General features: G+C 38.9%; 1 protein-coding gene across 1 annotated transcript in view; it reads right to left on the reverse strand.

The window, feature by feature from the left end:
* LOC133993866 (seizure protein 6 homolog) overlaps positions 1–24,726 on the reverse strand; it is an 82,207-nt gene that overhangs the window by 22,030 nt on the left and 35,451 nt on the right. Inside the window, exons 2-4 of the mRNA XM_062432969.1 lie at positions 15,653–16,426; positions 15,065–15,186; positions 123–315 (exon numbers count right to left, since the gene is read on the reverse strand). Coding sequence (XP_062288953.1) covers positions 123–315; positions 15,065–15,186; positions 15,653–16,426 — 1,089 coding nt within the window. The remainder of the gene's footprint in view (positions 1–122; positions 316–15,064; positions 15,187–15,652; positions 16,427–24,726) is intronic.

Below are 24,726 nucleotides of genomic sequence, written 5' to 3' on the forward strand. Positions count from 1 at the left end.
TTTTTTTGGAGTAACACGGTCTCTGTATATACAAGTCCAATCTACTGTGAACAAAACTAAACTGAGCAGCTGTAGGATTAATGTATGGTGAACATATTGTAGTTAGCATGGCAGTGGCTCACCTTGGTAATGTAGCAGGAGGAATCCAGAGTTGTGCTGTTGGTCACTACGAAAACGGATGGAGATCTGGTTGCTCCAGCTGCGTAGTACAAGGCCCTGCATCAAGACTGACTCATTGGCAAGGATGAAGGATTCTCGGCCACCCGTATCCTCTACTGTCACCTGTTCTCCCTCCAACACACTCACATTTAGCACCTAAAAAAAGAGAACAATATGAACACATAAAATAGGTTTTTATTGCCCTACCTCTGTGCATCGTGTACAGTATGATGTCATGGTTCACTGTCTGACTTGCCCTTTGCAAAGGGTCTCTGTAGACCAACACATTGTACATAGAATAACAGTCAGTATGTGTTGCCTCAGAGGCACTGGCGAACATCTATAAAGGGTACCTGACACATTCAATGAGCCCCCATCAGCAGAGAGCAACAATGCATGTTTGGTAAAAAGGCTACATCATCAATTAAGATTAACATGTTATAAGGTGACTCAAAAAATAAGGAAAACAACACCACAGTATTAACTCCACATCTGTTTCTAAACTGGGTTTTGATCAGCTTCAGTTTGTAGAATGAGCGCTGTCACTGGCCATGTAGCATTTATCACATCATTTTTCTTTTATGTCATTTAAGCCTCATGCTGGTACAAAGGGCATAGGAAGACTGAAACACCTTCAGTTCAGTAACAACACTCTCTTCTTCCATGTCATAGATTTGGCAAACATCCTAGAAAGATTGGGCAGCTTTGTCATTTGTCATGCCTTTCCATGTCCCTAGGGTGGTAAAGCACTGACATTCCACACTAGCCCTTTTGCCTTTGTCCTGTATGTTTTTAGCCCTACCAAGGAAGATGTTTTTTTCTTTCTGTCAGTTAGCAGGGTTACTCAAAACGTTCTCTTCCAGATTTCATTACAGTTTCATGACATGATAAATTTTTAACAACATTTTAACATGCCATGGCAGAGGTTTAAGTTCTACTGGGCATCCCATCTAATTGCTAATGGTTAATGCAAACCACTTCTATCTCTCTCATCTCCCCCTTAATGCCTCTAGCTGCATTTTGCACATCCCTTTATATTGTCTCCAATTTTCTGTCTCTTCTGGGCATTCTGTAACCGTAGGGTAACCCATTGCTAATCTCTCTCACTACAAGTGCAAATTAATCCAAGCTAAGCACATTTTGAATAAAAATACTCTAATGATTTCCTTCACAATTTCACCAAACCACAGGGTTTACAGTTTGTACTAAATATTTAGTATAGAGATGGCTAAGTAAACATCTAGCTAGCTACTATCAATCTAACATACTGTTTAGCATGTTATACAGGTTTGGACAGGCTTACACATAAAACCAATTTAGAAATATACATACATTAGTGGTTCATCCTTAATAAAAATTAAATCAATATACTTGTTTCAATTGCAAAAAAATCCTTGCTACATGAGCTATACCTCACAAACTGTCACGGTTTATCATACCGTCGGGACACCTTACAGGGCACTTTTGCTGCCTCCCCTTTTGCTTGTAAGCTGTTCTGATAGCGGTGATTTATGTCTTCAACGTGTTTGAATAGCATCTGGTGGGGGAGGATTATGTGTAGTTCAAACTCTGTATAATATGGATAATATATGGATTACATGGATAATTACTATTTATACACATCCACATATCCACAATAATGATTTGGGTTATATTTTTCTCCACTTTTATTCACTGGTTTTATTAAACCTTTTGTACATATGTCAGGAAAAGGGCCAACTGCTAGAGTTATATTGAAAAAGTTTGAGTTTTGCCAGTTTGGATTTATGGTCAGAATATTTGATCATTGCATTTTAGATGTTGTTGACTCTACAGGTCTTTTTAGGTTTCAGGAATTGGATGCTTTCCATCAGGTCTTGCTCTGTTAATGAAGCATCTAGAGGGTTTTTGCTTGTGTTTGATTACTAATTCTTAAGATTTCCACTTGGTGTATATTTTGCATTGCCAATATTGATCTTGTTGTGTTTTATTTAGTATTCCATTTCTGCCAGATTTGGTTTGACTCTAAAGATTCTTCTATTTAACGGAGCTGGTTCCTGGTGTGTTGTTCTTTCTTTGCTCTAGTGTGTGTTTCTATTGATTTAAAGAATCATAGTATACTATGATTCCAAAATATAATTATATATATTATATTTTGGTTATTTGGGAGTCTATGCTTTTCGCTTGATAACTTTCTTAAAAATGTCATTTTATATTTTTATTGTTTATTTGTTTTGGTATTTGATTGGATGTTTTTAAATTTGACTACATTACATGTGACTTTACATGTGACTTTACCAAAAATTGCTTTAATTTTGTCCACAGCAGAGTTGTTATTATTAGGAAACATTTTAAAAAGACCTAAATCAATTGAATATCGGATTTGGGGAATTTCATATACCTTTTGGCAGCTCCCCATGCAGTCTGATTTTGATCTTTATGTATGTTATATAGTTTACTGAGTTTAGAGGCCTCATTGTAAGTGTGTGCTCTCTTCAAAAAGACTGATCTCACTTTAATCTGATAGTGGTGTGAGTGGGTTGACAGTGAAACCTCTGAGAGACATTGGGTCCAAATCTATTATGACATAGTCCACTGCACTACTGCCTGGAACTGAATAAAATGTGTAAAAACAAAAGAAAGGAGAGTCTCCTTGTAACTTAACTATAACCATGCACAGACTCGATGTGCGGCAGAGCTGTAGAAGCTGGATACCACCCGGTTTTGTAATTTGATCAAAAAAGCAGGTTCCTCCAGGTAGGCTTAAGTTTTTGTCTCCCTGGATGGGATGTCTCAGCCAGCAGTGAAATTTATATCATGTTCTGAAAGCTAATGCTGTCATAGGTAGTGGGCTCAGGTCTCGGGTATGCCATGAGGCAGAAAAAGTGTTTCCCTCCATAGTCTGATGTCCCTGAAGTAATATGTGTGCAGGAGTGCAACAGCCTGGAAAAGCCGAGACAGTGGGCAGGATGAGCACATAGCACAACAGCCGCAGCAAAATGAATGTGGTCACGTTGACTAACTGTCACTCAGACGAAGGGGAGCTGACAATGAGCGTGGAGAGGTTAATGGACACTCTGAGACTGAGCTTAGAGGTGACTTCTTCTGGAATGATCCATGAGGTCAGCCACTTTGATTGATTTGATCTTTATCACAACTAGAATTAAACACCACTCTGGAGGTTTTCAAACAAGAAACTAAGAACACGGCAGACAGTCAAAGAAGAACATGAAAAATGACAAACAGCATTTCTTTCTTTTGCTTTTTTGTCACAGAATCTTTATAGTTTTTAGAAAATACAAAAAAATATGCATATTGCAATTGTAGCTTAGGTATAGTTACCAACCACAACCACATGGCAGCCTCAAACCACAGTGTCACAGTGAGTAATAAAGAAATGTCACATGATTTTAAAATCCCTGTTTCTCAGTTTCTCAAGGGCAACAGCAATGACACAGCCTTAGGCACAGTTCTTTTTTTGATTTCTGCCTTTTTGTCTCAGCTAATATAGAGGGCCTGAATGCCTTGCAAATTAGGTTAGTTCGGCTGAGCATACTTGCTCATCTTATAACCTCATAATTTACCCCACGGTGCAGCACAATAACTCCTTCAATTTCATATTCATACTATACAAAATATTCAAGAAATAAGGCTGAAAATATAGAATTGCAATTTCACTCATTGTGGGTTCAATTTGATAGCTTACATTAGAAAACTGCAAACCTTGGAGAATCTACTCAAAATGACCTTTATAATTGATTGTATCATGATTTATTGTTATTTGTTTGTATTGTAGTCTTGTGTACCTTCAACTTGAAACATTTTCAAGGAACAGAGAATGTAAAAAATGTATAATTTGTTATTTCATCCTCTTCATAAATAGATGACACACAGTTCAATGTTCCATAGAAATCCAATAACTTTAAGTTCAATCACTGATTTTTTTTTAAATCCGAGAAAATCTTTAAAATTAGGTAATTTTGTCTCCTCCTCCCAATTTACATGAAGTTGTACATGCTTTTGTTTTGTTTTTTGCCTGGACTACTATAATGCACTTTAATATAAGTAAGAGTTCGACCAGTGCCAATTGTTGCACAATGCTGCATCAAGAGATATGAACACTTTGTTTAATTTAACTTATGTTGGCTTACTGTTTTTGCATCGATTTTAAAATTGTATTGCAGACTTTAAAGGCATTAGAGTGCCTTGCTTCAAAATATATTACTGATTTGCTGACTCCTTACACGCCTGTGAGTTCCCTTAGATCAATAAATGGGGCTCTGTTGGTTATTCCTAGGACTCAGCTGGTAACTAAGGGTGACCAGGTCTGTGCTGTAGACCTTTTTCATTTCATATTCTTACAGTCAAATTCAATTAGGCTTTGGTCATACTATTGATTGCAGATTGCAGACAAAACTGGTAAATTACAAAGTTATGAATTCCTGACAATTTAAGTAGTGTAATTACATCAATCTTGCACAGTAGTATTTATTGGTTATTTATTACAGGCAGCACCTAATTGCACAGTTTTTATACCTCATGTCTGGTACACACTGTGATACTGCAGCAACTTCATTCAACTTCTGCTAGTGATGTAAAACAGGCTGAGTCTGTGACCACTTGGTTTACATATACCAGGGAGGCTTATGAAGGACAGGGCAAGCAGATAGTGGATAGTGAACATTTGGACTGATAGATAGTTTGGCCCCAGAGGGCCCTATCATCTGTCATCCACCCTGGGACCTGTCAGTACAGCCAGCAACAGCTGTCCTACCTCAATTATGAATCATTGGCCATGTCAGGAGACATCATTACCTTATCTTCACCAGTACTGCAGCCAAATGCCCAGAGGGACTGCTTTCTCACTGTATATCTCTCTCTCTCTCTCTCTCTCTCTCTCTCTCTCTTACACATATACGTGCATGTGTGTGGGGTCCAGGTATTCCTCATGTTGTGGGGACAAAAATGTGTTTACAAAGTCATGTTGTGGGGATTCGCTTCCCTTATTGGGACAAAAAGCAAGTTCCCCGAGCATAAATAATTAATTTAAGGGTGAAGACTTGGTTTAAAATTAAGGTTAAGTTTAGGGTTGAGTTAAGGTTAGGCTTACGATAAGTCTGTAAGAAATGAATGTCCTCTGAAGTGATGGGAAACACATCTGTGTGTGTGTGTGGGAGGGACTGACTTAAATCACTTTCAGGGACACAAACAAGACTTAAGACCAGTTGATTGAGGACAGCTTGAACAACTGGGGAGAAAAGCTGAATCCCAAATTGTTACAATGCTGATAATTTGGTCAGTTGTTACAGGAATGAACAAAACCGCATTGGAGTCAGAATACAACATATACATAACAAGTGGGATCCAGATGTTAGGCAAGTAGTGGTTAGAATTAGGGTTAGTCTCCAGGAAATGAATGTAAGTCTATGCAAATACCCCAAAAGTCTGTGTGTGCATGTGTATGTGTGCGTGCACAAGACTGTCCTATGGGAAAGTGCTCTTTATTTTCAAGTGTGTTCCAGTAAAATACATATATTCAAAGCCCAATCAAAATGAGAGAAGAGGAGAGAGGGTCATCTCTATCCTCTAGTCACTGTCTTTTCAATCAAACCACTACAATGAACAGACTATCCTGCAAGGCCAAAGTACAACTGACAGTCCAGGCACTGTGCTCGGAATACAAAAGATGGAAGAAAATCTCTAAAATAAAGGTTTCAAAGGGTGACAATATTTGCAGGATTGAATGCCTTGATCTTGCTGTGTTTGCCTTGACCTTTGTAGAGCAGGGAGCTTCCAGTATCCTGCAGTCTTAAACTATGAGAGTAAACAGTGAGCAGAAGTGAAGATCCAGCTTATCACATCAAAACAGAAAGCAGCCTGCCACTGCTTTTAATTTGATCATTTCAGTAGGAAACGCTGTCAATGCCACTGTATCCATCTGATGACTCTATCGACTTTGCAAATTAAGATTTTACATACAAAACATTTATAAAATATGATGCATTATTATAGATTTAAACTACCCAATATTTTAGTAAACTGTTACAACAATAATTCCACCTTCATCAACTACAACAGTAAATGCTGTTTACACATGAATGCATCTGTAATGATATACCACAACATTTAAAATATAACACTGACAGTGGCCTTTCTGATGCATTATATAAGACTACTATTCATTTGAATACTTTTAAGAACATTTTGCTGATAATATTCTTGTTGTTTTATTTAAGTGAGCTCAAGTAAGACTAGTACTTTTACATTGTAGTATTGCCACTTGCAGTAAGAGTAAGTAAAGGACCTGAGTTGTTCTTCCACTACTGCACATAATAGATCAACTAAATAGGCTAATTTGTATCATGCAATTAGGGGGTTGCTGTCTGCTTTAAAAAAAAACATAAAGAAATACTGTTTATCTGAAAATGGTCTTTGGACAAGAAAAATATATATATTTCTCCTGGTGCTTTCAAATAAACAATCTGTCAAACAAATTAGACTTTTACACATGGCATGTAATCTTTATTCACTCATTTATTAATTTATCTGCAAGCACTCGGTATGAGTTAGCTGTCCACAGAGGCTGGCTTTCACTGATAATTTACTGTTGGAAAACATCTGGTGGTGCTCTGCAATGAACATTTACACTGACTCACAGGAGCCATTGCTGATGCAGAAATGAGTAGTATGCAATCAAAATGATCCCACTATACATGGAAATCAAATGACCCTGCTGTTGGGAGCAATTAATCAACAGCCATTGGACTCGCCAGCTGCAGTGTCATCATTACTATGATAAAAGCCACTGGCCTATACAGTGAAACACACTGTTCGAGCACCTACCTCATCTCCCCCTATCTCAGCCACACGTTTCTAAATCATAGTGTGAATAAGCTTGGTTCACCCAGTTGGTGTTTTTGTGTATCTCCTGATAAATTCATACAAAAACAGACTTATTCCAGTGCTCATTATATGAAAAACGTTATCTTAATTGAACATTCACCTCTACATAAAATAGCCAAGGCCATTTCTTGTTTGCCAGGCTGTCTAAAACAATGGATCCTTACCAATCAGCAAAATGAATGTTAATGAGAATGTGCCGGAGCCAGCGGCTGAATACAACACTAACTTGCTCATTGTCACTAATTTCACATTTATGCTTGCCCATTTTTGTTCCTGAGATCAACAAATGCTACCACTGTATAGTGACCATTGTCTCAAATCTTATCTTCTCTTTTTTAACCACCAGAAGCTTCTCTGTAGACATGCGAGCAATCATTCCGACCCCCTGCATTTGAAACACTTTCATGAGATGAGATTCTTACTTCCTGATAAATCCGCCTCATTTCGAGGTGCCTCTCTTCCCCTGACATCTCAGTTTACTTGCAGCAGTTTTGCATAGATTTAAATTCATGCATTGCTGATTATTTTTCGTATTTTCTTGCACAAATCCATGCATCTTTACTCTCCTGTCCTCATCATGACACTGAAAGAGTTGGAGAGAACATAGCCCACTGCCAGACAGAGTCTTCTCCCCTTATGACAGCTAGCTGGGTGGAGGAGCAATTAGTGTCACCTGAAAGCATTCCTCTCGGGATCGCTGGGCCCCATGAAAACTCATCTCAGCAAAGCCCTGACACCCTAAAAAGCTCATCAAGATCAAACTGGGCTTCTTTATGTCCTGCCTTACTCCCCCAAGACACAGCATGATGAAGGCTTCCCTCTGCCTCATCTCGACTTGATTAAAGGCAGTAATCCTGTCTTGGCCTCCATTACTCAGTCAGGCTGAGTTTCTCTGCAACATATCTGCTACGTGTTGTGTCATTTGCGCTGCTGGGGACCAAAGTCACAGAATGGACAGATCATGTTTATTGCCTTGTTATAGCACCAATTTTAGTATGTCAGTGTTGAGGAGGAACGCATGATTGTATTAAAAAGAAAAACTCTTATCTTTACAGAAATGTCAAGAGTGGAAACTTTGTAACAATTCTTTTTCGCCCTTTTCATCTGATGAAAGCTATAGTGTTCACTGAACAGCAACAAAACAAATCTAATTCCCTCCCTCATCAGCCACACTCAGTCAGGGTCAATGCCGTGTGCATTTTGCTTCTTTTGTGAGAAATACTGGAATTAAAATGATAGTACAAAGATCAATACAGCAATTCACCCGGCAATGAGAGGAGGCTGTGTGTCAAGTGTCGGTGCTGCTTATTAACATGACTATTGATTGGAGTCAGAAGAGCGTGGTCGCAGAGGCAGCATCAACTACCAATTGTTAATCCCAGAGTCAAGGTTAGACATAAACACTTGGCAAGCTCTGTAACATCTCAATCCTTTTAGGGGAATTTCACTGATGATACACCTCAGCAGCACTTTGTGCTCACCTTAGGAGTAATTAATTACAATGTGCAGCCTTGAGCTCATTAGATGTTTTGGTTTTTAAGATTTATTTTTGCTTTGCTTGGAATTGTCCAAAACAATATTTACTCATTTGAGCATGAAAAACTTGGAAGCTATAATTTTCCCCACTGAGACTCGAGGCCTTTGTTGGATATTTATAAGCTAATTAACTAAAACAACAAAACAAGCTTTGTGTATTCTTTCACTTGATGGACACTGTTACATTTTATAACTCATCATAAAGCAAAGCCAAAAGACTATTTCCAGTGTTGAAATCTACCATCTACCATTGTGACTATATTATATTTCCTTATTACTGAAATCCTGCTTGAACATTTAACTGTCACACATTGTTTTAACCAACACAATCAGAAGAATAAAATACAGTCTTAGAAAAATAAATTATACAGAAAGTATTTGTTCCTGTGTTCTGTTAATGAAAGGTTTCCTCACAAGAACTGGAACTGATTGAGACAGGGTAGAGGAGCTAGACAAATGACATCTGGATAAAAACAGCACAAAAAAAATAAGGAAAAAAGAGAGGGTGAAAGACTTGGGAGAGGGATGGAGAAGAGAACAAAGATTAGATATACAGTATTGACCTTAAATCCTTCCCCACCATCTTCTTGAATGATGCTGCTTTAAAACTGTCAGAAAATGGAAAGACTCGCCCAATCAGCCTTTGTGGCAGAGGGAGAAATTGGCCACATCTGGTCTCCTAACCTCTGAAATTTATCAAGTGGTCTCAGTCAAATAGAAAGAGATGAATTAGATGGGGGTTTTTCTAGTCGGCATATATACAGTTTCTTTTCTTTTCTTTTTTTTTTTTACACATGCATTAACACACATAAAGAGACAGATGCTATACAGCAGCTCAAAACAGCACACTAACTCAAATTTAAGACTTATTCATTGTTTTTTGAACATAACAATTTTAGATTTAGATTAGCCAGGTCAGATTTTTAACCTTCTACATGATGTTAATCAAATCTTTAAACTTTATAGCCTTTGATTTAATAAAGAGGGGGTTTGTTGGTTTTCTAGAAGTGGTTTTGTTTACAATTCATATGGCTCTCTATAGAAGGATGAAGTCCTTCCCACACAAATGCATTTTCTTTTCGCAAGAGTGCAGGATGGCCCCCATTAAACAGAGCTGGGACAACCTGTGTGTAGAGGCTCAGATGGTAACTCCATGAGACCCAGGTAGGTAGATCACTCAGCGGAGGAGACAGAGAAATCAGAGCGGGACAGATGGCCTGGAAAGAGCTGATAGCTTGCTAACCCACCGGATTTATTTGATCAAATAGAAAAAAGCTCCAAAACCCCCATCTGTCCTCTAAAACCGTATTGCAAAAGTGACTGTGCAGAGAGGTAGAGACAGATATGAAGGATAGAAATAAGATGTGCTGAAGATGTCACTAATTCACAGGATAATCATTTCCATTTCCATTTGTATTTATACAGTGAAAATAAGACCCACGTCCCATTAAGGCTAATTCATAGGTGAATATGAATCTTTGAAATTATGGATTAGAAATTGAGCTTCACATCTGTTTTGATATGCTTATGAAATAATAAAAATGGTTGTGGATATGAGTCATGTTTAATTTCATCCATCTTAAGTATTTGATGATATTGATTTGTTATCTAAACTTAACTACAGTGTGTCAAGGACAAGAAAAGTGAAGATACTGAACCCTGAAATAAAGCTTTCCTCCATATAACACTGACATGCTCAATGTTCAAAGCTATACATCATTAATATAATAGCAAGCAATGTCAAACAAAAATCTATATTTTGTATCTTGACTGACTCATAATTTGCTCTCTACCTGTTAAACAGTTACTTTCTTATTACATTACCTCATACAATAATTTTAATGTACCCAAAGGTGCAGAACATACAAATAAAAAAAAATAAAAAAATACTAAAGACTATACTATACAGTTTATTACACTATTAATTAATATCAGTGCTAAACATTGGTAAAACATTAGCCTCCTAATATTTGTGCAGTTATTCTGCAAATAAATCATAATGTGGACAGAATCACCAGATGGGGTAATGCATTATATGCTGTTAGCTGTGGCCGAGGGGTTGAACAGTCAGGCTGAGGGCAGTAAATTCTCCTGATACATTTTTCATCCTCCCTCTCCTGCAAGCTGCCAGGCTGCTGAAAAGAGTATTGACTAAGCACAGAAAAGGTCTGATCTTTCTTATTTATTCCCCACCAATCTCTGTGATATTTGTGAATGCTTGTGGTGGAGATCAGTGGCGTCTTGGGGAAAGACAGACACTGTAAACCTGTATATATTATTTTGTACAGAACCACAGGTAGAGTACACCAACATTAATATTTATTATAAAAGTCAATGCATCTGTCCTTCAGATTTTTACTTTCACCTGATTTCCCCTCTTTCGCAGCTGCAGTCTGCTATTCTGTCTGCTATAATGATCACTCCCTTCCATTATGGAGAACAGCTACCAAAACAAGTACATGCATTTCAACCACCTACGACTCCTCTGCTCTAAAGCGTGGAGCATAATTTCACCATTCCACCGCAGGCAGACATGCAGGAGGTACAGCGCATGCTCACTGACGAGATACTGTGTGTGGAGCGGACAAACCCAAGCTCTTTCATTATCGTCCTTGGTGATTTCAACAAAGGGAATCTCAGCCATGAACTCCTTAAATACCTTCAGCCAATTAAATGCCCGACCAGAGACTAGAACACTATACTTTACACTTCATCACTGTTACACTACAATCAATAGTGCATATCTTGTCGTCCCCCACGCTGGACTGGGATACTGATCGCATCATATTCCTCTTGATTCCTGCATACTGGTAGAAATCATCAACTACTGTGAGGACAGCTGTGTGCCATCACGCACCAAGGTCAAAGAGTCTAAATACAGATTTAACAGGGCAGTGAGAGATGCTAAACGACTGCACTCTGAGAAACTCCAACAGCATCTCTCAGAAAACAATTCGGCCTCTGTCTGGGAGGGCCTCAGTCAGATCACCAAGTTCAAACTGAAAGCCCCCCACTCTACTAACGACTCAGGCCTGGCAAACAACCTGAATGAGTTCTACTGTCAATTTGAAAGTCAAAAGGAAATTCCTGACACATGCCCCCTGTTGCCAAAAAACTCAACGCTCTAAAGACAGTGGAGATGGTTGTGGATTTCAGAGAGAATCCAACCCTAGTCGACAATGTGGAGTCCTTCTGCTTCCTGGGCACCATCATCACCCAGTACCTCAAGTGGGAGCTGAACAGCAGCTCCCTCACCAGCAAGGCACAGCAGAGGATGTACGTACTTCCTGCTGCAGCTTGAAAAAGTTCAACGTGCCAAAGCCAATGATGTCGCACTTCCACACTGCCATCAATGAATCCATCGTTACTTCCTCCATCACCATCTGGTACACTGCAGCCACTGCCAAGGACAAGGGCAGACTGCAGTCTGTCATTCGCTCTACTAACAGGGTGATAGGCTGCAACATACTGTCCCTCCAATATCTGCACACCTCCAGGACACTCAGGTCAGCGGGAAAGATCATGGTTGATTCCTCCCACCTTGGACATAAACTTTTTCGAACACTTCCCCCAGCAAGAGGCTGAGGTTTATCGCCACAAGAATAGCTTCTTCCCTTTTTAAACTCTTATATCTCCTTGTATCTGAAAACTTACTAAATTTGATTCTGATTCTGATGAGCATTTCACCACATTGTTTGCACAGTTAAACGTAGCAAATCCCAGTTAATCAAAGTCAATATTTGAAATATTTGCATATACATCAAGATATATATATTTGTTTTTTATAATAAATATCAGTAAAATCAAGGCCACAAATCTGCAAAACTTTGCATAATCTGTCCACAGAAATGGGTTGGGGGGAAAGTCTGTGATCCCTCCAGAGATCGTTGTGTGAAGATGGCAAATAAGCTAATCAGAAAAGTGGAAGCAATCAATTTACTCGCTACAACAACCATTCGATCTCTCTTTTGCTATTGGATGCCGCGATTAAAAAGAGATTAGTATCGTCAAGACAACATACATGAAACATGATGAAAAGACAGTATTGATCTGAGCTCATTAATAGATCCATTTGGAATGTTTTGCTGCTGTTTATTTGTGTAAATCAACTGCCATGCAAAGCAATGATTGAGTTGCTCATTAAAGCATCTATTGCTTCTGTTAATTAAGGGCTGTTATATAATAAAGGGCTGTTTTATAATATACCCATTTAGCAAGAACAGTGTTCATGATGTGAATACGGATCATATTATCTTTAAAATACCCTGCAATCATGTGTCTGTGTATAAACTGTGTGGCCTGCAGAGAATTAAAAAAAAAGTCTTTATTAAATGTATACAATCTCAAATGTAATTTTTATGCACATATGGCAATCCAGCCCCTGGACTAGAGTGCCATATGTGCAGAAAAATTACAATTTCACATATCAGCATTGTCATCTGTTCTTGTAATCCATTTCCAATATAGTGTAGCACTTTTTCATGCTGGTGAAACACTCAATCTAACAAAAAGCGAAAATAGAATTTTTTTTTTTTAACTAAAAAGGATAGAGGCTTCCAGGGACAGTGCCCAGTGGTGACCATGTAACCATAATGTGCCTGCAGTTCAAATCCTGCTGGGAATCTCTGTTGCATTTCCTTATCTTCTATTCATGTTTCCTGTCACTCTCTACTGTGAACTGAGGCAAAATGCCAAAAAAGGATTAAAAAGGGTGGCTGACCAACACACCACACAGTATTTATGGGTGCAGGACAGAGAATATTAGCCAGGTTGGAGCAAAGGCATGGTGCAGCAGCTCACTGGCCAAGCACTAACTCTGAATTTGAGAGAATTATTTGAATTTTTAATTATATTGCTTCTGCATTGCTTCACCTTTCTGATTTCAATTCCTGGTTTGTCTGTGTATTTCTGCATGCTTGTGTGTGAGTGAGTGTGTCCCAGCACACATTTACATGTGTCAGATAAGTCTTGTCCAATGGTAAAATTGTGTTGAGCAGCATCTAAATGTGTGTCCTTGTTGTCCCCTGTGTTTTAAGAATTAAACACAGGTGAGGGAAGAAGTTTTAAATTGTAAGTAGCTGAAAACTAAAAATCATCCAAGTGTAAAAACAAAATGTGAGGTAAAAATGTTCCCACTTGCATACCAATTTCTGAACACACTGCTGCTCCCGACACAAGTCTATTTTGTAATCGCCTTTCGTTCCTTTTAAAACCTTGAGACCTGGATAGCCTCCAGGCCCAAGAGCTTCACACACCGCTGATCATAAGGTGTGACACATGCTTGACTTCAATTTCTATCTTTCCATCTTCGGTTTATGTCTTTGCCAGAAACAGAGACCTCAGCTTCATTTCCTTCAGCCTTGCCAAGCACTTGTCGGTATAGTTTGCCATCAGATCACTATCAGTTTAGCAATAGGAGGCTGAGAGACAGTGGCCCCATTTGTTCACATGGAGTTGCTGAAGTGCATGGCTTTTTTTTAATCAGTCCTGGTAGATATGAGAGGACAAAATGTCAGCATGTTCTTGCTTTCAATCCTTGTGGTCTTTAAAGTATGCAAAGAAACGTTTTGCCAAATGCACTGGAGAATCCGTGGAAGTAGATGTGTATGTGTGTCCGTGCATGCACATGTGCAGGTAAGTGTGACTGTGTTTGTAAGTGGTTAAAGATTTACTTAAGTTACCCGGAGGAAGCTTCCAGAGAAAAACACTTTCAAACATATACTCTGTCAAGACTTATCTTAGCCCTCCAGAGGCAGCAAGACAAAGCTCACACATTTTAAAGTCTCCAGTGGTAAATGAGGCGTTTGAGGAATTGCAAATGCCAAGGAACACACACACTGACAGTTAATTTTTATAACCTTTTGTGAAAAGACTTACCGAGCAAACATTCAACCTGAGACAGACCCCGTCCCTGGTGCCCCCATCCACCCACTCACCCCAGCAATTTGCTGCCCGTCTATCTCTATCAACCCACACAAGAGCATTGAATACTCTTAGCAGCTAAGACTAAACCAAAATATGTCAGTGCTCTTCATTGTTTTTATGAAACCCTTTTGTGCAACATTATTGAACTTAAAAAATCAAACATCACATTTCATAGTACATTATATTTCATAATAACAATGCTTGACATTACTTGTAAAGTAAGCTCGTGGGGGTTTTATAGCATCTTTCACCTTATTTTTTTGGTTTTATGGCCCATAACTTTGGTGTTTTGGTTCATTTACACTGCTCTCATCAGCATAGTTTACCAATTAAATGGGTTGCTCTCTATTTGCTGGATGTGTGAATATGTAAGCAACTTTTTGCAAACACATTCGCCTCATCAGCTTTCAAGGTAATATCAGTGGTATGATACAGCTTGTTTCTGCAGCCCCTATCTGGGGTCACATATTTAATCTTTAGTGTTTGATAATGCAATTTTGAACTTAATCACTTTATCGTATGTCATGTTCTGACTAATAACAACATTATTGTGAGCACTGACCTGAACCTCAATGCCATATCCCAGGTAGACAGTAATCAAGTAGTTGCACTCCACTCCAGAGCCAGGTTGTTGAAGGACTTCGATGTTACCCTCAGGGTCAGTGAAATTCAGACTGCATGGCTCTGTAGGAGACAGTAAAAAGACAAGTGATTCCCTTTTTCCCAGACCACTGATCCATCTGACAGCCCACCTGTGTCTCCGTGGCCTTGCAACCCTCTAACTATCTCTGCAGATTTCCTCTCCGTACTGCTCATCTGTGCCTTTAGCCCTCTGTGGCCAGTGGAAAGGACAGGCAGGACACATCAGGGAAAATCAGATTGTTTTTGACACATGAGCAACTCTGTTATCCCTGGTGGAAAGATGAAAGGCTGTGTGCAGCATACGAAATGAACAGCAGTGATGCTGATGACCTGACGCTTAATTTTCTTGCCCTCTGGGATCCGCGTGTTAAATCTTAGCGGGGAGAGATACTCTCAGTTTTGAAATCCCAGTGGGGGGAAAAAGTTATTTTGATGTTGCCGCTGCTTCTTTCACAAAGTCATTGGAACATTCTGCCTGTTACATCTTTTAAAGTCAGAGAAAACATACCTGATGTGTGCAAGGTAGTGATGGTGGTAGTTGTGATAACAGTTGTCGACATTGTAGTAGTACCTTCTACTCGAGACACTGAAGTTAGATTGGGGAGAGGATGATCAAGGCTGGTTTTGTTTTTCAGTGTTGTTTCTCTTGCTTCTCCTTTTTCCATCCTGATTGAGGAAGGTGCAAGGGTGGCCTCTACAGGAAAAGCACTCCAACTCCGAGGCTGACTTCTCTGCAAGGATGAGGAAGCTGCTGGGTTGTTTTCAGTGACTGACCCTCTATTATTTGGTGTTACTTGAGTTGTGAGGGAGTCTGTGGTTGGCTCAACCTTGTCTGACCCACTGGTCTTGTCCTTAGAGGGCCTCTTTTGGGGGAAAAACGTGGAGGGCCTTGGTGTTGTGGGAAAGAATGTGGTCAGTGGGGAGGTGGCAGCTGCAGTGGCAGTAGTGGCAATGTCTGAGAAAGCTGGGGCATCCTCGTGGGGCACCAGCTGAGTGACAGGGTCTCCAACATCTGGACGAGCCACAGAGCCTGGCATGGTGGGATATGCAGCCACAGAGCCATCCCTTCTGAAAAAGTGCTGGTCCCCCTCGAAGTCTCTTGTAAGTAGGTGCTCGTGAAGTAGCAGGCCCTTTAGGACAGGACGGTGGTTGGGGCTGTTCATCGGCGAGGCGGTGGTGACCAAGTGGACTTCACTCTCTGTGTCCTGTGTTGAAGGGTGTGTGAAGAGATCCCTGTCTGGATCCAGTGTCCTCTTACTGATGCCATTAATTTCCCGTGGACCTGAAAATGAAGGAATAAAGATAACATGGTTGTGTTAAAAAAAATATTACAGGTCCGAAAGTTATAAAAGTAAAGTGCAATACACAGCATATCTTTTTGACAGCTTCATTATTGAATCATCAAGGCTGCCAGACGATAATCTACCAAATTTATGCCTAATGAGGTGAGACGCTGTCCTCCTGTATAATTCTTCCCCACATATTTTGTTGCTATTTTTATCAGTTCATTATGTGTGTGTGCGCATGCTTGCATATGTGTGGCTTTGGTAGCAGGGATGGTGGAATACTAAGTATAATCCCTTTTACTGTCCGTTATAGAAGCTTTAGTGACAGCAAAATAATCTAATGAGTTGGCATATGTAGGTCAGAACAAATAAAGCACAGTATAATATGATAGTAGTAAGAACACATATATTTATATATTTTCAACTGCATCTTCAGTGCTTCAGTTCTTTCTGTACTTGACAAGCTATATTCTTACATTTAAGTTAACTGTGGCTGATTAGTACTGTGGTGAGTAGCAGCTTGCAGAAAGCCAGTTTATTATCAAAGATAAATTCCACAATCACACCCCTCAGGCAGTGGAATCTCAGCGCAGAGAGGCACTGTGCAGAAATAGTCTAGTAAAAAGGATAAAAAGGCCTCCTTCTGTAGGCTAGTATTCTTATTCCCTGGATTTTTCAACCTCACCTAGACACAAAGACACCACTCAAACACAATGCAGTGCAAAGTTGCATAGAGGAACCACTCAACCAGTGAATAGTCAGTCAGTGAATAGTCAGAAAACTTGAAATGATTGGATGGACCTGTGGATGTAAGCCACAAAACACTAATATGTACAGATTAAGAACATTTAATAACTAAAGCAAACAAATGGATTTATCCTGATTCGCTGGAGAGATGCTTGGCAACACAATTTTGAACACAGAGCTTTTTATATGACATCCATTAGTCTGTAAAAGCAAAGCATAAGATGTTCTCTGCAGGTACTTTGCCATTTTACCATGGCCTAAACAATGACACTGCTAATCCATTTAAAAGACAGACTGAGCTCCAACTTTAGATCAGTTATATAAATATTTAATAACAAAATAACCAACTTCAGACAGATGCACGCATTTAATCCTTCATTACAGATATTTCCAAAATAAAAAAGGTAATACCACAGATAGGAAGTAAACAATACCGACCTGATTATTAAAGTAAAGAGTGACACCTGTCAGCCTAAATCACTGATCAATAAAATCTGTTAAAGGAGCCATTGCTTTTTCGCTTAAATGCTTCTTCACCTATAAGTCTCTAACCATATTTGAAGGATCCCTTTAAACATCAACATATCTTTTAACAGCTCGTGGAGAACAGCCCCGCCAATCAGTCTGTGCAGTGTAAGTGTTTTTGGAAGCCAAATGATTTCACCACAAGTCCAAAACTGCCATATTTACCTCATTATCTGCTACATTTTCCTCACATAAGTTGCTTTGGGAAATCTGATGAATGGATAGCTCCCACAACTGCAAATCCTTAAATGCTCTAGACAGTGTAAACATCAGCAAAGATTAACTTCTTTGCATGTCTTTAGTGGCTTTGATGGGACAGTTATCCTAAAATGATCAAATACCTTCCAGCTGGCTGCTAGTTATGCATACTCAGACGTCAACAAAGAGTTTTGCCTCATTTATGAACGTTTACGTGAAATAGCTTTTCATCAGGTTTTGAAATTCCAGTGCTGACTTGCTGTTTTACAGTGTGTGTTGGCAGGCTTTCACTCTGTCTTGTTAGGATAGAGAGGTGAAAATACAGTGCACCTCTTTAGGGTGCATAAAAATAAAACGTCTATGGAAATTGGCATTCTTTTAAAATTATGCGGTGAGATGAGCTGACTAAAAATACTGCTGACTAAAATGAGTCCTTGTTTTCATGTCGGCGTCAATGCAATCTCCATCTTTCTCTTTTCCCATCTAATCTAGTTTATCTCCCACCTTTGAATGTGAGTACACTGAAGCTAATTGGCAGATATAGAAAAACATACTGTAAATGTTAACATAAAGCTAGCAATGTAAACATGAGACAATTTATTTGTGTTTTGAGGTATAGCATGAATAAGTACCTAAGATAAATTGTGAACACAGAGAACTTGTATAATCCTCTTAGGCGTCTATGTACACGTGTCTACATGAAACAATGCCGTCTGTTTTGACACCTTAATTAGCTTGCATTCTCTGTGACAGTTTGTCCTAATGAGGCAGAAAAGCTGCCAGCACACGTTTCATGCTTATAGATGAAAGGATGCTGTTGACATGGGAAGCAAATGAGTGAGACATCCTCATGTATCCTCAAGAGGTTGAGGGAGCCTTAACTAGAAAGCAAAACAGATATAAGGTGCACTGAAAATTGTTCCTTAGAGTTAATGGTAATGCAATGTTTGTGTATGTGCAAAATGAACAGTAGCATGTCACATCAGGTTTGTGTAGAATATACATCATACATCTATTATACATTTTATTTATCGTCTATATTGGTTTAATTCCAATATGATCAGTTCTGGAAATGCTCAGGCTTGCATATTGTGTTCTACAACTGAGTGGAGTGTTTTCGGGCGTATTGATTGAAAGCACAGTTGCTTTCTTGCATATGAAATAGATGTTTAAATCTGCTTGCCGAGAGACAAATGTTCACCCCGGGGAATTGAATTTGTCTATCGATTTTATAAGAAATTCCATAGCATGAAACACATTAATTCACGTTTTAAGTGGGAAAGGGTCTCTGAATAAAAGCGAAAAAGCACAGGGGCAGCTCTGCTTCGCTCGTAAAACTCGGAGAGTAGTTGCAAGCTATTCTAACATTTGCTGATGCAGAGCAGTTTTACCACCAGCCAGCACACTAATAAAAGTTTGATCAGGCTATTCAAGAGGAAGAGTAAACAGTTTTGTTACAAAGCCCCTGCACGGCTGACAGAATTGACACATGGTTTTACGTTTTACTGGCAGACGCGACAACACCCCATTTATCTTTCTTGGTGACAGAAGCAATTCAAAGACCTTTTGATGTTCTAAGATGGAGGAGCAACATTTTCTTGTAGCCTTATTCTGTCACAACAAGAGAAGCCAAAGCTGCACTTTAAAGGCAAACTAAGCATAGTTGACACATCTCACTACCAGAGAGAATAAAGAGTGCAAAGGGAGGTCTTCATGAATGATTGAAGTATTTCAGGCTGCCCCTCCACATAATTGCAAAAAATATAGAGGATTCTCAAACACACACATACTATATAGTAAAGCTTGGGAATAGTAATGTTGCAAGGATTACTGTTATTGCCGCAACAAATTGATTTCTAGTGGAACTGGTGGAAAAGTCCTGCTTGTTTTTTTTCCTTCTTTTTCTTATCTTTGTCCTCCTCTCTGTCTCTATCTGTGTCGGTCAGGTTTTGACCATCCAGCTACTGCCCTTTAGTCAGAATATCGAGTGAACATGGAGAGTGAGAATGGAGAACTGGGTTAAACCAGAGTTTCTCATACACAGATCGATACAGGATCAATGTGTACAGGTTGGAGACCTCACTGTGGTGATTACAGAGAAAGAGTACTGCTACAACACTGTTCTCATCTCTGAGCCTTAATTGGATGTTTACACTTGACGTTTCAGGGAATGGAGCTGGAAACTGAATTTTGAATGAAATTTCTTGCATATTAGTGTAATGCAAATCAATAAATACAAAACAGGAGATTACCAATTTGCACAATCTTCTTTTCATCAGTCTCATCAAGTTGCAACTGTTGGTTGCAAATATAAACATTGTACATTTCTTGTCACTGATTGTTAATCTTTTCTGTAAATTATGTGAATTGCCGTACATTTCAGCGGCTGAAACACCTGACAGATGAAATTTGCAGAAGTCATAAGTTAATGGCGGATCTTGCCAGGCAAATTAGATGATTTCCGAATATAAATTTGAGTTGGTGAAGGCCATTTTGAAAATAATTTATAGTTTCTTTCCAGGGACTGCACCCAATCCTGGTGCCTCCTTCTGCTGCATTTTGAGCATGGCAGGCAATTAACTTGTCATTGTTCATGTGTGAAGCGCATGTAGCCTAAACAATTGACAATGGCAAACCAAACAAGAAAAATAACAGGCTGTTCATTGACGGATGACACAAATATATTCACAGAGAATGCTCAGCTTTGCCAAAAACCATCAATACTGGCTCTAAAACAATGGCCAGTATGTCAGGTTTGGTTTTGCTGATTGTTTTACAGTGAAGTCAATGTGTACTTTGACACACACATAACCTCAGCTACCCATTTATTTACTTTAGTTCAAAGAATTACTCCTTCTGTCAAACATAACCTGCTGTATTTTGCTTTGTATGGTGCTAATTCAAAATCCAGCCTCTTTTAAAAGTGTTTGACAGCCAAATCATCTCAAACATTTCACTAAGGAGCCAACTAGCCCACATACCGAAGTAAGAGCAACGAAAATTGCCTTTTGTAGAACAGCTATTTTTTATGTTGTTGTCAAAAATGAAATCAAATATTTATGCAGTGACAGGCTGTAAACGAAATGCAAATGCTGTAATTGCTGTTTATTTGTTCATTTGATGTGTTCATCCAACCTTCTATTACTGTCAAGCTGACAAAAAAATTACAACTTTTGTCGGACCCTGATTCCCTATACAGAAACAGGCCCTGTTCTCACCTGTTTCCATCTACAGTTAGAAAAATCACACCCTATTGCCAGCCAATTTAAATTGATTGTGCTTGAACGACTCCAATCAGTTATAGATGTACTGTAATATGCCGCCTTAACCAGTGTACTGTCAGAACAATCTCGATGTGCTCTGTCAGTTTCACAGGATGGGTGTCATGCGGTCATATTTAACCCCTCCACGTTAGTTGCATTAAGTCCCAGGCAAGGAATAAAATCACAAAGAGATGACAGATGTTTGTTTGTGAAAAGCTGTGCTGAGTATTAAATTAATGCTCAAAAATGTTTGGCTATAGGTTTACTGCAAGTGTAGCAACCATAGGAGAGGATGGAACATTTTATATAGTTCTGCACCTAAATTGTACAATTAATTTAGTGCAGTGGAGCCAAAAGCTAAAAGTAGATACCATGCTGCACACTCAAGAGGTTATGTGTGTAACTGCATTACATCGCACAACATTGAAGCGGGCTAATTAGAGCTAATTCATAAATTAAAGGTGGTAATTACCATGACAGAATGAGATTGCTGTTATCTTATTCTGAGCGGTGGCACAAATACAATAAAATACCATTTATTGTCCTTGGGGAAATTTACTTGGTGAAATGTTTCTTCTGTGAGCGCATTAAGTAGAACACATTTAGGATATATTAGGGCCTCAGAGGAAGCCTGAGGTCTTGCGAGGGTGGGGAATGTTCACGTTCTTGCGAGTGTGGAAAACGTTCAAGAAACTGAATACTTATTGGTAATGTTAAACCTGGTCTTAAAACTGAAGCTAAATATTCATCCATCATTACCAGCTATCCAATTACTGATGAAGACAAATCTGACATGCATGACATGTATGAAATTATCAAAGCAGACCTGGATGGGTTTGGTAAACCCAGTGTGGGTGTTCTAAAGTCGAGCATGTTTGTTGTGGTGATTATAAAAAACACAATTCTCTCTGTTTTGTTTTTTTCTGGCAAGAAATAGTCTTATCCTTTTAATTTGCACAGAGCACCCTGGCATGTTAACAACTGTTAAAAAGAAAGGCGTAGCTCTACTCTAAATCTTAAAAAGATATCTTACAGGATAAGGTATGACAATGAACAGGATGTCATACCACATCTCAACTGTGCTGCTCCTTTGTTTTTCTCAATATAATGGAAGCAGTGAGAAAGTTAAACAAGGTTTGCTGGAGACTTCTAAAATTATAAAGGATGTTTGCAGACCTATAACTCATAACTCAGCTGACCTGTTTATAATTAAAGGGGGTCTAGCCATTCTGATTATGTGTGACATTTAGACTAGAGGTACAAGCTCTGACTTTGCCTTGATATTTCATCTCTCAGAGCATCTCTCATTCCTCACCGACTGAGATGACAAGAGTGAGCAATCACAGGGGAACCCTCCTCAAGATGGCAACAGACAGCCTCCTCTCTTCAGTTGCATATCAATGGAGTCATCAGTGAACACTCAGTGCATGGAGAGAACGCTAATAAGATGGGACAAGCCACACTTGAGGCAGGCTGCTGATTGACATCAATCTCCTTATATCCAGGGCTTTATTTCCTTATTATTACAGAGGGCCACTAGACAAGCAAATCAATAGACAGTTTCCGCTGGGCTCAGATAGGACGCCTTCAGATCTCTCTACATGACTCCGTCTAGGGCCCTTACTGGAGGTTGAGCTCATGAATTCTTTCCAACACCTAAGGTGAAAAGTTTCTACCGATGACATTTGCTAGAACTCTTGCAGTATTTGCAGATTTTTCACTTGTTAGCATGAAGTGATGAGGAAAGACTATATGAAATAATGGCTTAAAGTGATGAATGATTCCATTAGTCAACTTAATTAATTGATAATTTAATTTGGTTTGTGGGTGTGACAGGTGCAAGGAAGGGGAAATCTTTTTTTTTAAGGTAGCGGTAAGGAAATGTAGAAAATGAAATTAAGTGAGCACTGGTTGGAAGAACAACAAAGGAAACAAACACAAACCAAACAAACAAAAAGGTCACCGTTTCATCCCTCACACAGTAATTTACAGTCTGAAGTCAAGATGCATGGGATAGTACATACACGCCTGTGCAGCGATCCCAATTTCAAAGCATCACATTTTCCTTTTACTGTTGGTCTGGCTTTCGACCCGTGAGCATAACAGCATATTGAAATGAGACAGGCTCTTATCCTCCATCTGCCCTTTGACTTCATTGAGCGGAACCATAACTTTTCCCTTTCATTTATTACGGCCTTTCTGTGTTCCAGTTCGCTGAGCATTGTCCTTCAGACAGGCTTTAAACAAACTGTGTCTTAATGGTGCTAGGAAGCTCATAAGACCTGACCTTTAGCTGGAGCAGAACAAAACCTGATCTACCCAGCATCACTATTTGCATGAGTTACTGTATATATCTGCAGGGGGTAAACGAGCCACCCTTACACTAATCTGAACTCCATGGCAAAAGGTTGAATGTAGTTTAATTGGTAATCAACTACTATATGCTGTATTTTCACATAAGCCATTTTCATTCCCTTATTCAGATTTCTTCTGAGCATCCTTTGCTTTTTTTTCTCTTTGTCTGCCAAAAAAGGAATGAAATGACTACATGTCTTGTTGTACAAATGCCTGGTATTAAAATGACATTGTTCTCTGTAATCATGGCTGAATCTGTCTTACGTAGAAGCCAGATCCTTGTTGTATTTCAATTTACCAGTGCACTCCATCCTAGAAAATACTGGGAAGAATGTCTCTTTTCACGCTTCATTTCCTTCCATTAGTGTAATTTATCTTTTCATTTTCTTCTCATTTACTCCATGGTGGAGTCAATTAAGAATAGAGCTGTGTGTGAAACAAGAGCTACAACTTTAAATATGTAGAGGAATACTGTAATGTGGAAGATCTGCTAAATCTGTAACAACAGCAGTTATGAAGTGGTAGAAGTTCTGGATTAACGAAAGAAACATTAAATAATGTTTTGTGTGTGTATGTGCAATGTATTACTTATTATTTCCAGATCCTACATGCATAGATTTCCTATTTCAATAATGTAATAAATCTTTTCATTTAAAAATGCATAATATACACCCAAGTATAGGCATGTTATACTTTAAAGACATCTGACTCTCCTCCTGACATCAGAGACATTACTGGTGAATTTAAAAGCTGCTTTATTGATGTCACGATTTCCCCTGTTCTTCAAATATTTTTCCAGTCCGATAACAGTTCCATCAGAACATACTGCCGATTTTGAACCCTATCTGTGTACATGTCATAGATTGACATGTTTATGTATGTTATTATACTTGTAAATACTCTGTATCTTGTAAGGAGCCTCTAGCTATACCACTGAATATGTCAGTGGCAATGTAGAAGCAAGGAAATGTAGTTTCACCAAAAACTCCCTCATTTTCTTTATCAAACAGCAGCGACCATTTGAAACTAAGAAAATTGAAATGCCAACAAGATGCATTAAGGACCCTTGTTTTTGCTTTTTCCACGGTTTAAATTTGGCAATAAATACAGTGCTCGTTTTGCAAAAAAAACAAGTGTTAGTACAGTGTGTACAAGCATGGTAGTTATTGGAAAGGCAACTTAAATTAAAAGTGTTGTGTCTTGTGGGC

This window comes from Scomber scombrus, chromosome 14 (genome assembly GCF_963691925.1).
Source record: "Scomber scombrus chromosome 14, fScoSco1.1, whole genome shotgun sequence".
Taxonomy (NCBI): Eukaryota; Metazoa; Chordata; class Actinopteri; order Scombriformes; family Scombridae; genus Scomber; species Scomber scombrus.